The sequence below is a fragment of the Chiroxiphia lanceolata genome, chromosome 9 (genome assembly GCF_009829145.1).
Source record: "Chiroxiphia lanceolata isolate bChiLan1 chromosome 9, bChiLan1.pri, whole genome shotgun sequence".
Classification (NCBI taxonomy): domain Eukaryota; kingdom Metazoa; phylum Chordata; class Aves; order Passeriformes; family Pipridae; genus Chiroxiphia; species Chiroxiphia lanceolata.
Genome location: NC_045645.1, coordinates 22,910,994 through 22,926,378, shown reverse-complemented (window position 1 = coordinate 22,926,378; position 15,385 = coordinate 22,910,994). Strand labels below are relative to the sequence as shown.

General features: G+C 40.1%; 1 protein-coding gene across 2 annotated transcripts in view; it reads left to right on the top strand.

The window, feature by feature from the left end:
- Nucleotides 1-15,385, top strand: part of CRB1 (crumbs cell polarity complex component 1) — a 100,514-nt gene that overhangs the window by 17,419 nt on the left and 67,710 nt on the right. For both annotated transcript variants that reach the window (XM_032695893.1, XM_032695892.1), the window contains exons 2-3: nt 8,293-8,856; nt 14,761-14,956. In XM_032695893.1, the coding sequence (XP_032551784.1) occupies nt 8,293-8,856; nt 14,761-14,956 (760 nt within the window). The remainder of the gene's footprint in view (nt 1-8,292; nt 8,857-14,760; nt 14,957-15,385) is intronic.

Here is a 15,385-nt window from a genome sequence, read left to right as displayed (position 1 = left end):
TTTTAGCAGCATTTGGCAGCATTTTGACTGTTTTATCTCTCCTATGTTTGTAGCTGAGCACGGTGCTAGCACAGCTGCCTGCATGTTCTGACCTAAATGAAATCTCAGTGCTGCAAGTCAGCAGTAGCTGGTCTGCAGGAGGGGCAGCATCTCCCAACTCAGCCAAACTCTCAGCTCCTTGCTGAGGCTGAATTCAGCAGGAGCCAGGAGCTCAGTGGGAGTTGGAAGCCTCTGTCTTACACAAAGGCAAAATGCCATAAACTCTTTTCAGACTCCAGAGAAGCTGGAGAACTTGAGTCTCTCAAGGTGAGATTTGGCCACTCCAAGAAAAAACAGATCCTTTGCTCCCTATTTTCCACTATTTGGAATTCACACAGAACCAGGAGCAACTGGATTTCACCCAAACTCACAAACTTACAGTTTTATGCTCTATTACACCGTCTATGTTCCTGAAAACCCCCCACTGATGCAAAGAAGGAGACCATGCATCTACTTCCCAAGGTGTTGTTTTAGCCTTCCTCCTTAGTGAATACAGGCAGTATCTCCCCAACTGCAGCAGAAATCAGTTCAGTTTCTACATCAGTATCCACATCATTTACCATGATGGATATCAGCTGCCTGATCAGCCACTGTCCTGCATCTTATACAAACAAAAATATCTGTGCACAGTAAAAGCACAATGATCCCTATGCACTACTGACTTAGACTGGAGTGCTGTAGTGCTAAACATAAAGGTAAAAAGCAGTACAAAAACTCTTTCACTCACATTAGAAACCAGTCTATTTGCATTACCAGTAGCACTGCACCTTGATGTCCAACCAAAAATCCTCCAAAAATTAAATCTATAGGAGCTCTGTTGAACTCCTGGGCTGTTTCTCCTTCTGTTCCCACCACAGACACTAGGATATGATGCAAAATAAAGTGAGAACCAAAAGATATTTACTTTTAGAAATAAAGAATCCATTTACCTCATTTTTAAGATGTTTGTTTTGTTTATTTGGGACAGCCAGTCCCATTGCTGTGGTGCTCAGTGCAGTCAGTAGGTGCAGCTGTAAAGACTGACACTGTAAGGACTGCTGCTGCTGCTGCTGCTGCTGCAGTGCTTGTGGGGTAAGAACTGTGGGACGGCACAAAGGTTAGAAGAGAGTGAAGGACAATGACAGCCAGCAGTAGCAGCTTTCATTCTGGGGAGCAGCACCAAATCACTGTGAGCTTGCGGAAAGTTTTGGGCAATCGTGAAATGGAGACATTGATTTAATAACCAGTTCTTGTAATTTCAAACAAAAATAACTTTAAAATTGAAGGGTTGCCTAAAAAGCAGTTTAAAATTTTAATGCTATTGAGTTGTTACTATTATACTAATACCCCATATTTTGCTTCAGAAATTAAGTTGTTAATTTACTTTCCTTGGTTTTGCTGATACAAATGTACTTAAAAAAAAATTTGGCTTTTTTGATAGAAATGGAGTATTTGTGTAACTGCCTTTTTTTTTTTTTCTGCCTGTGTGCAATGGTGGTTACTATGGTAATAAATATGATTCAAGATTTAAAGCCTGAAAGTGGTTTCTATAACAACATGCTGGGATGTTTTGGACATACAATTGAAGTTAAAGATTCAGGATTAACTCTTTATGACCACACTATTTGTAGACACAACAACAAGTGGTGGCTTGTTTGGCAAAAGTTTGCTCATCCCTTCCCAAGGTATGCTTTTCCATTGAGCAGATTGACTAATAATAATTCCAGCTGTGGACAGAGCAGGTCAGGTCCTGTGGCTGATGCTTTCCTCATAGATGAAGGTTGCAGAGGAGAAATGGCACCACAGGAACTACAAGCTACTCATTACGTTAAATAATTAAGATGGTAATACAAATGTAATGGGAGATGGGAAGGGATAAAATAGTGTTAGTGTAATATTTAGAAAGTCTGAGACTTAATCTGGAAATCAAAACTATGTGCAAAAACTGAAGTGATCTATTCACAGAGAATCTCCATGGAAAAGCTATTTTCAAGGCTAAGATAGCCCCTTACCTGGCTTGGTTTTTTCCAGAACAGCACAGTTTCCTGTCCTTTCCTTCCCCATCTGCCAAATGCTGATCCATAAGTGGCATCTCTGCCTTTCAGTCCATGGTGAAGGTGTCTGATCCCAATCTCCGTCACTGCTGATTACGCATCTGTGCTCATCTCTTCCCTAGTTCTTCAAGATACATCAAGATTAAGTATATATCTGCACACCCACAACTTCCTAAGGCTGTCTTTGCAGGGAAGTTATTGTCATAATGATGAACTGTATTTTTTGTGTCCTGGTGCAGTGCAGATAAATGGAGAGATGCTTAGTTACACCAAAGCCATGCACTCTTCAATGCGGCACTAAATGCCTTGGGCAATATTTTAATATTTCCAGTTAAATGATAATTATTTCAAGATCTCAGTAAAGTCACAGAGCTTGATATTTCAGTGAGTCAGATTCACACACTTGTTTTAAAATCCCAAGGGCAAGTTTCAAACAAGTAATGAACACAAGCACTGAAGGTTCTTGTTTCTAACTCCAGACACTGGGCTATCTAAACCCTTGCTACTGTCATGTTATCTGTGACTTTTTTAGTGAGCTTATTTGATCACAATGTAAGCCTTCAGCTGTGAACAAATGCTGTATGCTGGTTTTGATTCAACAGAATACAGATTGAAGTAATAGCACTAAGAGAAGCAACGGTTGCTTCATTTATCACAATGAAATTTAATCTTTCTAGTGACTGAGCACATCTGAGCTGTCAATTATATAAGCCATTCTAGCAAATTAAAACAAAAAAACCTCCTAGAAAACAAACACACAAAACCCCAACCCTACACATAACATACTTTTTCCGGGCTGTTTTTCTGGGTGGTTTTTTTTTTGGTTGGTTGGGTTTGGGTTTTTTTAAAGAACACATCTTGCTATTGCAGTTTAATATTTTTTTTTCCCTTAGGAGTATTTTTAAAATTTAATTTCTCAACTCACAGACCAAGGATTTTTGCTATCCATTTCTTTCCAAAATGTACGACTTAGTAAAAAGTCAGGTTTTATTCTGAACAGCTTTATCTGTGCTAGCAGGTGTAGTTTCCTAGTTTTAATTCAAATGTGAAAAGTAATAACTCTTTGTTGAAGAAAAAAAAGTTCTCAAAGCCCAATAAAATCATCAACGAGAGCCCAATAAAATCTATCTTATCATAGATTTTTTTTCCCCCTAGAAGATAGACTGGCTCTGGTAAGAAGGTCAGAAAATCTCGGCAGCATATGTAAAAGATTCTGAAGCTGTTAGTGTTGAAAGCTTCTGTGAAGCTTAGAGTCCTCCTTCAGGGGCAGAAGGCACATTTAAAGAACAGCATTGCAAATTACAAGCAGCCTCCAGGCATGATGAGATGATTAGCAAAGTGCAGGCATGACCACAGCCAAGCGAACTCTGGTTCATAACAACGTGATTAGCAGTGATTGAAACTTAATTTTAAATGCTGCTGCTGATTATGATATTTCACCAACTCGTAGGAAGAGTCGTATCTCGAAAGAATAAGTCTTTGCTGAAAGACATTTGTGACACAAAGAGCCTAACACAGTTTGATAGGTTTTTTTTGGAGGCTTTGAGTGGCTGTGATTGCAAATCCGATTCTCAGAATTGGGGATTATCAATTCACTTTAGATTTGATCTAATTAAGTTAGAAGAATATTCTGAAAAGTACACACGAATTCTGTAAGTCTCTGATTCAAACAGGATCTGGAAAAGAAACCCTCAAAGTTTTCAGCAAAGATATACAGACAAGCTCTTGAAAATTACCTGCTTTACTGAGGAAGAATAGTTTCCTTGTCAGGCATCAGGTGATCTGTGCCAAAAATGCTTTGCCATTTCAAAACCCTTGCCCCATTTATGTTAACTTTCCCAGTAATTTAATTTTTCCCTTCTATAATAATTTTCATGAATTTCTAACATCATAAAAGTTGTTTTGTATTATTGCAGTGGTTTCTGATCATTCAGAAGTCTTTGCCAGTCAAAATCATGCATTTTTAGTGCTGATTAGCTATATAAGCTCAATTGTTCGTACACTAACAAGATCACATCAGTGAATTTAAATAATCTTCTCCAAGAGGGAAAAAAAATGCTGTCTTCTTCTTGGCATTTGTTATATTTAGTCGTTTGTGCCAGCCCTTGTAAAAGCTGCAGGTATTGCCCTGTTTCTGGTAGTACGGGTGATATGCCAGTAGATGGCAAGCTTTACTGCAAATAATTTCACTGCCAACCATCTCATCTGCATCACAAGGATTTAACCATGGGGCAAAATGCTTGGCACTAAATCCTCTCATAATTAGATTAATGTACCAAGTGTTATAAAGAGACTGATAATTACCTCACGTGTCAGTCAGTGTAAATTCAAAGCGATCAGCATTTTGTTTCCATTATTCTAATGTTATGTACAAGTTTTAAGACTGTCAGAACAAGTCACTGCTGAAGTGACCTTAATTGCTTAAGAACAAAACCAACTCCTCTACATATCCGAGGTGGAGCATGAGGCCTTTCCCGGTTATCCTGCTGCAACCTTGCCAAAAATCAAGCTCCCCAAAACACTGAAACATTTCTGACCCTTTGGAGCTCTTTCTGCAAATGGAGTAGAGAATATTCTTTAGGGCTCCACTTAAACTAAGGCAGACTTTGCATCATCACAATGCATTACAGAGCATGTGGGAGCTTCCACCTTCTACACTCTTCTTCCTCTCTCATTTCCATGCAGCCCTCAGTAGCTCAGTGGGTTCCCAAATCTGCTCTTCCATATGACTCCAGAGCAGCAGGGAAACTAGGGCAGGAAGGAAGGTAGTGTAAACAGCTTACCTGAAAGAGGTGGAAACTGGGGGTTTAACTAGCAGTCCAGGATCCAATGATTATCTGAAGCACTCACATCATTCAGTAATACAATTTTTAAAAAAAAAAAACATCATGGAAATGTCCTGGTGAACTCTATACCATGATAACTATGGTATGATAACTGCATACCTTTTGATGATCACCTTTTCGAGATGCAATCTTACTGCTGAGACAAAACAGCACCCCTAACAAAAACTCTTAGTCCCAGCCTTTAAACCACAAATAAGCTAAATCTCAACAGTGGTTTCATCTCTGCTAAGACCTTCATAACTCCTGCGTTCCTCAAAAATTATACAAATAATAAAACCATGCCCAGTGCTTTAAATGAAGACAGAACTCCAATATTATATTGCTTCACCGTAAACTTGTAGTACAAATTAGATAAAAGTATCCTCTAGGGATACCTTATTGAATTGTCTGTTGGCAATTTCTGCATAAGAAATTTGTTTTATAAAAGCCAAAGGAGTTGAAATTAAGATACTGGTTTAAAAAAAACAAACAGGAAAGGTTTTCTGTTTCATGTTTTTTCCCATAGTGGTATCACCTTGGAGACAAATTGGTTGCCTTCACTACAAACAGACAGTGCTTTTAGGGCTGTCTCTCCTCTCATTTTCCGTCCACTATTACTGCTTCACAGAGCTATGAAGCTCTGTGCTCACAGAGCTCACAGTTAGCATGTTGCTATCAAAACTGCAAACTGGCAAATGCTTCATGCTATCTCACACACAGTCATTATAACAAACTGAGCTGTTGCATGCAAATTATCTCTGGAAAAGCAGTTATAATTAACTAAATTGCTTCTCATGTCACAGTGGTCCTATGTAAGAAGCACTCGAATGATTGACCTCACCTCTTGTAGCTTACACAGTACAGTACTAGACAACATTATAACTTGATCATAGTTAATTTCTTCAAATTTGCAATGTTTTCTCAAACATATATTTTAATGAATGTTAAGTAGCTACACAGACTGAAAGGAAAGCTCTCTAAAGTTGTGTAATCCCAAGGAAAATGTGAGGTGCAGAAGTTCCTAAGGACCACAGTTTTGCTCCTTTTAACTGTAATTAATAGATTACAGCAAGCTCTGTATTATTCAGGCTAAAGAAAAAAAACCTAAATGCATGGTTAATATACAAAATTATGCAAACCAGACATCAGAACATGCATGAGGGTGTGCTGAGGAGGAGAAGAGACCATGTTACTGCTGATTGTGGTGCAAGTCAGTACATCATAACCAATGTCTTGAATTTTACATTCAGTCAGACCTGGAGGAAATACAACTGACACCTCATTAGGATGGAATATCTGCTCCCAGTGTAAAACTGATTGTTAACAGGCTTGGGAATGGCCATTTTAAAAGCAGGCTAAATCAGAAGTACTATTTTTGTCCTGTTTTCCTTTGAAGAACATTAGGTAATGCTCCAGTTCTCCTCCTGCAAGTCAATGTTAACTTCCTTTCTTAATCAGATCTATCATAACCTGCATTAAATAAAGACAATCTTTACCAAGCAAAGACCATTATTTTTCTAGAAATTTCTCCTCTGCATCTCTGATGTATATATGCGCTTGACAACTCAAAATGTTTCAAACAAAAATATTTCTCACATTTTACTTATAGATGCAACACCCCAAAAGAAACAATCAAGAAACTATTCCTATGCAATCCTTGAGACCACTGCTTGTTTTAAATCGTGGTGTCATTGCTACAATCAATGTTACTACATAATCTTTATTCTGCTTGTTCAAACAAGTATCAGTTAGTTATTTGACTTGGTAAATGTACCTATTCATGAACATCAAGTTCATCCAGACTGCTGCTTTTAATTCTCAGAGGCACTGTTGCTCCTGTGTACATCTCAAGTCAGAAAGTACAACAGTGATGCACAGATAACTTTTCCAACCTTTCCATTTATTATCTTGGTGTCTTATCTACATAACCAGTCTTTCCTCAGCTAGTAAAGCCTTCTGACACTTTCCTTCTCCACTCCCACCTCCTAGAAAAAAAACAGATTAAATTATATTTATATATATATATATAATATTAAAATACACATTATAAAAACACACCCTCACCAGTCAGTTGTATTCTCTGACAGTCCTCAGTGTTTGTTTTTTTGCTGTCCTCAGGTGACCAACTCACATCTATCACTTTCCAGCCAGGGATCTGTCCCAGGCCTTTATCAGCACTGGTCTAACTCCAGTTATTGATAGCATCTCTACTCACCACTTCTCTTTCAGTGGCCCATCTCCATCTCTTTTGTGTCCACTCTCCTGAATCTCAGTTGAAAGAACTGAGAAGAACTGAAAGACTGATGATAGGTGGGTCTGAATTTCTCTAAGAAGTTCAGCTCATCCACAACACCCTGTTTGCATAAATATACACTGCTTTGCCATTTGTTTTCAAGTAACTGCTGTAGAATACACATACCCTTCATATATCCAAACAAGACTCTGGAATAAAAGTATAAACTGAACAAAGAAAAAAGGATGTTTACAGGACTATCATATAGATTGTTTAACGCAACTTTCATTCTCCAGCTCACTAGTCTTTCCCTTCTGAATTGCTATCTTCTCTCGGAAAGGAACATTCAGCTTTATTTCATGGAGTCTTGGCCAAGATACAACTGCTTCAGTGTATGTCAGTGGTGGGTTCTGAACAACGCTGGTAACTCACCCCTCCTTGACTGGGAAGTGAGAAGTAGCTTTCGCTATTGCCAGCCTTTACAGTAGCAATGCTAAAATCCAAGTGGCCTTTAATTACTGCCAGGAGCTCAATTCCCAGAGGGTAAGGAACACGTTTACACCATGTTCATCGAGTCCTTCCAGCCTCAGAGGCTGGAAGGCTCTCAGAGGGCTATTTTGCATCTCAGGTGTTTGGGAGATTCATGGTGGAAATGCTGCACAGCTGTCAAATTACTATTTAGAATCATGAAATCAGAATCAAAGTACATGATGGTTTGAACTGCTTACTTGAGCTGTAACTGCAGCTGAGTAATTTAGCTTTGTGAAACCTAATACAAAAAAACTTCAGCCACAAAAGTATTCAAAGTGGTATGGAACTGAAAAAAGGGGTTCAACTCCTTTCTCTATTAAAAAAAAAAAGTCCTAAGTATAAATGCATTCCATATTGTTGGATATCGGTTGACAACTACCAATATTGTTGCAACTATACTCATAGTGCTAAGAAATCCTGACACTCCAGCCCATGGCTGTTGGAAGAGGCGGAGAACAGGAAATTACAACCTACTCAATTTTCGTAATTGTTTTCATTTACATTTATTAGTCCACTAATGCATCTCAACAGCCAACAACTGGAGCTGCTGGTTTTGAAGCACAGTTATGTTAAGAACTACACTTCTTTCACTCTTGGTTACTCCCAGTGCTTTTTTGCTTTTCCTTTCTAGAGTCACTTTGCACGAGGAATGATTCCAGGTGCCTGTCACACTCTTGCCAAAAGAACTCTACGTGCATTACTGGTCATAAAGACGACCCTTGCCGTTGTGCAGAAGTGTCAGTGGACAATGTGGAGGAACTCTGTAACAAAACCTCCAATCCTTGCTTCTCAAACCCCTGTCTCCAAAATACGACCTGTTTAGGCTCTTCTGGGAATGTCAGCTTTACCTGCGAGTGCCCCTGTGAAACCTCTGACAGCGCATGTGACACAAATCCTTGTGAGCATGGAGGCACCTGCCAAAACGGCCTGACTGGGCCCACCTGCCTGTGTAGTGCAGGATACACAGGAACACTCTGCGAGATGGATTTGGATGAATGCATTTCCGAACCGTGCCACAACGGAGCAGTGTGCAGGGATGGGGTCGATGAATATTCCTGCTACTGTGTCCCAGGCTACCAAGGCAAGCACTGTGACCTGGAAGTGAATGAGTGTGTCTCAGATCCGTGCCTGAATGGGGCAACATGTCTTAACCAGATAGGACACTATGACTGCATCTGTCTGCTTGGGTTCACGGGTAAGCACTATTAAAACAACTTTACCTTTGCATTGTATAGAACCATTAGAATTAGTGTTCCAAGTTTAACTCCCTCAACCACACATTTATTTAGCCATATCTGCATTACCACCTTGCCTTCAGCCTCAGCACCAATGGCTATTGGTACCTTATGGATTACTATATCGCTGTGAACTACTGATGTCAGAAAAGGAAGGATTAAAGAAATCTCATTATTTACCAACATCTACACAGCAGTTTTGTCAACATCAAGCTATGTCACAGGGCTAGACAAACTTTCCTTTTAAAAGAAACATTCTCAAAATGCAGGTCTTCAGGATGCTATATGTAGTTTTTGTCTGGGGACCAAAAGCTATATTTGAGAGGGTTAAAAATTAGATCTAATAAGAAAAACTGTACTTTTAAACCTAGATGTTTCACATTTACTTCCTCTCCTCTGCCCTTCTCAGAAACAAAGGACTCATTTGCAACTAGAATATTATGTAAGTTACATAGAAAAGAAAGTGTTATGTTCCCAAACTGCCTGATTTTTTGATAATCCTATTTTATGTAGCTCCATTTTTAAGGTACTGGTGTGATTTTTCTTCCCTACTTCCTCTACTGGAAAGCATATAATTCTTGTCTGAAGACAGCTCCCTTCAGATTTCAAAGCTGTATTCAGGGGTAGGACTGTGAGAGGTAGCACACTGAATCATTAAAAGGAGAAAAGGGGAGGCATTTTAGTGATAGATTGCCAGTCAGGTAAGCAAAGAAAAAAAAAAAAGTCATACAGCAAAAAGAGGATGAAAAAATATCTATGGCTCAAGTGATTCAAATGAATAAGAAATAAGAGATGTGGTTTACAGCTCCATCCCCAAATCCCTGTGCAGGAGGGAAGTCAGAGGTAAAAAGCAGCTTCCTGTGTCTGACACAGCACTCGTTGGAAGCCAGCCCTCAGTTAATATCCCTTATGAGCATGGAGAATGTTATTTGAAGGAAGCTTGTTACCTTCCTGCCACCCGCTGCTGCCAGCGGGGTGTCGGAGCCCGGGCCAGCTGAGGAGAAAACTACACAACTGGGGGAAGGCCGAAGAGCATAAGGAAGGAAAAACCTATTAACAACCAGCATGGTTACTCTGCAATGATCAGACTCAGCCCAGACCTCCTGTTGTATTCAGGAAACTGTATTTGTTTAACTGGCGCTGTTAGTGGGGTCCAGGCCTGGATCCATCATCCAGAAACTCGGTTTGAAAGAGGCAGAATATACACCTTAGAGACAAAGAAAGAGAAAACATAATGAAATAGTAAAACCCAAACAAAAAGAAATGAAAATTTAGGTCAACACAAACTGCTGGAGGAAAGTTACTCTGCTGGAGTCGCTCCACTTTCATCATGAAATTCTGCTGTTTCCCTGGCTAATGCTCTCCACTCTCACCAAAAATCAAGCAATGTCACCAAACACTCCACACACTGTACAAGCAGAGTTAAGAAATGAGTAGAGAACCAAGGAAGAAGAAGAAGATTAAAATGCACAGCAGAAGAGGCTGCAGTCTTTTGACATACAGCTTCAACAACATTTCCAGTAGCAAAGAGATTAATCATGGTAATTCTATAGAGGAGTAGCAGACCATTCCTCCAAGCAGTAAAATATCCACTTTAAAAGGTACTTAACAAAATGGTTTATCAGAAGCATTCTTTTTTGTTGTTTTTTTGCACCTTGCTGTGAGCTGTGCTAAATGCACAAGCCAGAGGGATTACTGGATGAAAGCCCCAATGTGTCCCCACTGGTAATAAAACCCCTCATTTACTCTGTCAGGGGATCTTGCCAACCATTATTATCCTGGCCTGACACCATGAATTACTGTGGGAAGTCATCCAGCCTCATCTCATTTCCCTAAGATGTAAAAAAGGTTGTATCTCTTGATTTGCAGGTAGAGAACATACAGTTATTCTATAGCATCAATGTTAACCAAATCCATGAATTACTGGCTGCAATTGCTACTAGTTTCACGGCCTGTGACTGCTATTTTGTATGATTGGTATGCTGCAGCACTTCTTAAAATAGCTGAGAAATGTCACACATAATTCTTACACAAATGGAAGAGGTTAGAACGCACCAAGAGCCAAAGATTGGAAAATTTAGCATGAAATCTGCAGTTTCTATGATAATGTTCTGCATGTGTGAAATTATTTACAAGACATGTGCCACGCAGCTGTTAAATAATGAAGCTCAATTGGTTTGTTGAAGTTTTGCTGGCTACCTTAATCAATTGCATTTTTTCCCCCATTGCGCTAATTGCACTTGCTTTTAATTCACCCCAACAGAGCACGGTGTAAGAGCCTGTTATTACCCACAGCTAGGTGCATTAATTACCTTCCTGAAGCCAATCCTCCATTGCCAGTGAACGTTTCAGTGTGAACTAACAGGAGTGCACGGCTGCTTCACAACCTAGTCTCAGTCTAAGATAGCAGGAGGAGAAAGTATTTCAGTGGCAGTGCAAATAGATGAAATAAGCTAGATTTGTTCTTTTGGCAATACTTTTTACTATGATGTGACCACCTCTGGGATGAAGTCTGTAGAATATGAAGAAATTATTCCTGATAGGTCTCTTAAGTTCTCATTCAGTATTCTCATCAATAATGTATATGCCATGCAAATATTAAGAATAGATGCATCATAAATAAGTCTTAGGCATTTAAAGGCAAGCAGAGGCACAGCAGCCTCTATCATGGGATGAAGTACCTCAAGTACAGATCTCACTTCCCAACAAGCTCATGTCCATATTGTTGTGGGTATCAATAGCAAGCAACGTGGTCTATCCAATTGCCAGCAAAGTGAAAAGCCTGTTTCCTTCCTCAGCTTTTCAGTTTCAAACCAGCACTCCCCACCTTGTGCCCCAGCCAGCCTGAGCAGAGGATTCAGTCCAGGTTATCGGCTCTGCCAAGATTCTCAGGCGTAAGGCTGTGACATGAGAGGAGTCCAGCGGTATTTGCCACATGTCCAAGGCTTTCCAAAGTGAAGATTAGCAGTGGCACACACATACAGGGTATGCTTGTTGCAGCTCATAACATCACAGGACCAAAATCTTTCACTGGATTTAGCCTTGCTCTTCTCCTCCAATTTTGTCTGCGTAGTGCAATGTAAAACCTATAACAATTTACAACTGTACATGCACACAGGTGTGGGTGCTTAGCACAGACCTGCATGCAAGCAAGGACAAGCCTTGCTCCCAGAAACTAATTTCTTCCCCCTGTCCAATTTTTGATGTAACTCTCTTCCTGTCCCTTCAAAAATAGTTATGCGACACTCTTCATCCAGTTGATGCCATGCAAGATAACTTTATACAGACTGAGGAATTTGAGGACAGCCCTCTGCATGCTGTGCACGAGCACAATACTACAGTTCAGGAGGAGCAGAAAGGGTGACCTGCTTATCAATTTCCAGCCATACTAAGAATGTGCAGATCCTCCCTGGAACTACACTGAGCCTGCAAATCCCTCGTATCTTTGACCAGAAGGTGTTTTTACACTGTATCCATAGGCATCAAAGTTTGAAAACATTGGCTGTGTGTCCTTCATCCCCACCCTGCTTTTACTTTTTATTGACTGGGGCTGTACAAAGAAACACACAGTAGGACTCATTGGAAAAGCAAGCAGTGTAAGAAATAATCTTAGTTCTTCAAAGAAACCGAAAAAGTTATGAATATGACTCCTAAGAACCTCACAGTTTTTCAATTCAAACTGCTTGTGTAGTTCAGTACCTGCTGAGAGGCTCTGCCTGCCCTAGTTTGGGGTGCCTTAGCTCATGATGGTGCAGCCCTGTGCAATAGCTGTGGCAGGGCTGCTGGCACACTCCTTCCTCTCTGGCATATGTATTTGGCAATACAGCATATTTATGACAGAACGTTAGACTGAGGTGAAATGCAGATCTAATCTTTTCATCTCTCTTCTACACCATAGAAAGCCTGACAGCCAATTCAGCAGAGGCTGGGAAGGAATCCCCCCATTTGCATGGCACATCGCATTGGCTGGACACATTATACAGAGAGAAGTTTTCTTCTCAGGCAACCTTGCGAAGGCAGGTTACTGGGCTTGATAGATTAAAGACGTGAACCAAAACAGCAACGCTATGTTCTCATGTTAATTGTCAGGCTGTTCTCAGGCCTGTAGTTTTAAATTTGGCTGAGCTGAGGATCAGTCGACCAGTGCTTGTTTTGGTTCACATGATTTTTAGTGTTTCGCAGTAAGCTGTTAACAAGCTCTGGCAGATTTACGGTCACTAGACACACTTCTGCAAACACATTGTTTATAATTACAGTGAATTCACAGGGCAATGACCACAGAGGGACTGCTTACTATATCTGGATGTAATGTACATTACCATAAAGCCGTAAGAGAGCGTTCCTGTGCTGCGGTCTCGTGGCAGGCTCCTGCTGAAAGTAGTGGTGTGACGATCAGTGAACCTTAAACTGGGGGCACAGGATTGGCAACTTCCCTCCTTCAGTGTTCCCTATGTGGTCTCAAGGAACTGAAAGAATATATTCTCTAAAATTACAGCAGTGATATTTCTTAACTACTGAAAAGATGAACTTGCACATTAATGTTTAAATACAATGAAAAATACTTGTTAGTCAACATCAGCAAATTTTGCTTTGGCATTTTAAGATATTTCCAGGTACATATCCACTGTAGAGATTTCTTCCCTTTAAACAAATATTCTGCATTCAAACCCATCAAAGAAATTAGTAATGAAGTAACAGTGCTCAATATTATCAATCTCAGTGTTATAAGAAGATTGCTCTGAGTAACAACGTACAAATTTCACACCCAGCAGAGAGCTGGCAAAAACAGCATAAAGAAAGAATTAGAGGTGAGCTCCTAAATAAATTGCTAGGGTAATACCCATCATCAAATGTCTGTTCCCATCTTTTGAAAGTCTACCCCATCATCTTGTACTGAAAACTTCACCCTTACAAAAAAAATAAAAAATAAAAAAAGAACCCATTCTCAGGGCTGCAGTTTTCTTTCAAGTAGGAAATTTCCCTGCAAACTATTTTTGCAATTTACAATACTGTGCTACTTTGTAAGCCAAATAAAAGATATGCAAGTCCTCTTCAAAGAAATTTCTTCGTTATAATTTGCCACCTTGCATCTGTTTTGTGGCTGATATTGTAGCTGCTAAAACAAATTGACTTAGCAAGTATTTACAAATATTACTCTATTGCTCAAAACATTAATAAGTGCATAAGCATACAAACCCCTGAAATAGTCAAAGCAGGAGCTGCAAGGCAGTGATCATGAAATGTTCCTATTGTCTCCTGGACTGCGCTAGAGGTAAGAGAAGGGAGTATATATTTAATCTGTCAAATATCAAAAATAAACTCATATTAGAACCGACTTAGTTACATCAATTACCTCTGAAGAGCAGCTCCAAGATTCTGACCTGTTGCAAACATTGCACCACAAACCCATTTATTTACACATCGCTAAATCTTAAAAACAGATAAAGCAACAAACCACAGCTAAACAAGCCACTTCCAATGAATTGAATTAACTGTGCAGCTTTAAATGGACTCTTATGAGATCAATAAATTACTAGTCACTTCTGTATTGTGTAAACAGCAACAGTACTGGTTTGAATAAACTGAAAATTAACTCATCCTGTTTCTGTGTTCAAGCTACCATAAAAAGGTGGGTTTTCTACTGATTTTTGAGATAACAGCTGGCTTGTTCTTTTGTATATTCTCCTTAGCCTTGAAAAAATCAGTCTTTCAAAGCACATTGAGGAGGAAACCCCTTTAAAAATAGGTAATTGCTTAAAAAAAAAAGGAAAAATTATGTAACTACTGTTCTTCAAGCAGTCCTTGCTGAGATCTCCAAAACTCTCTCCCACCTCTGGGGTTGCTTATTTTCTTTGCCTTTGAAGGTACAAACTGTGAGCTGGAAATAGACGAGTGCTCGTCACAGCCGTGCCTGAACGGTGCGACCTGCCACGATTCCCTGGGGAGCTTCTCCTGCTCCTGCCCAGCGGGGTTCCTCGGAGAGCTCTGCGAAACCAACATCGACGAGTGCGCCAGCCGGCCCTGCCTCCACGGGGGACAGTGCACGGATGGTGCCAATGGGTACGTCTGCAGCCCCCGGGTAACACCAACGTGAGGTGCTGGCAGCTCCTGCGCTTGTGGGTGGGAACGCTGAGGGAGCCTGCGCTGCCAGGGCGCTTGGTTCGCTTCAAATTGCGGATTTCGCTCCTTGATCCTGCGCTAATTTCACTTTAAATCTCAAAAGGATTAAAGAATGCGAGGCTGCTGCCAGAGCCAATAGGACAACAAAATATTTATGGCAAAGACTGACCAAAAAGTACATTTTTCATATTTGCACTTTAAAAATTCACAACATGGTGTTTGTCTGCCCCCGAGGATTGTCATTTAGGGATGAATTCTGTTTCTAACGCTTATCAGACTTTAGTTTTCAAGAAAGATGTGAGATTGTATAAAACTGAATTTGCCAACAGCAGCTGCCCACATACAACAGACAGAAGCATTAGAAAAGAG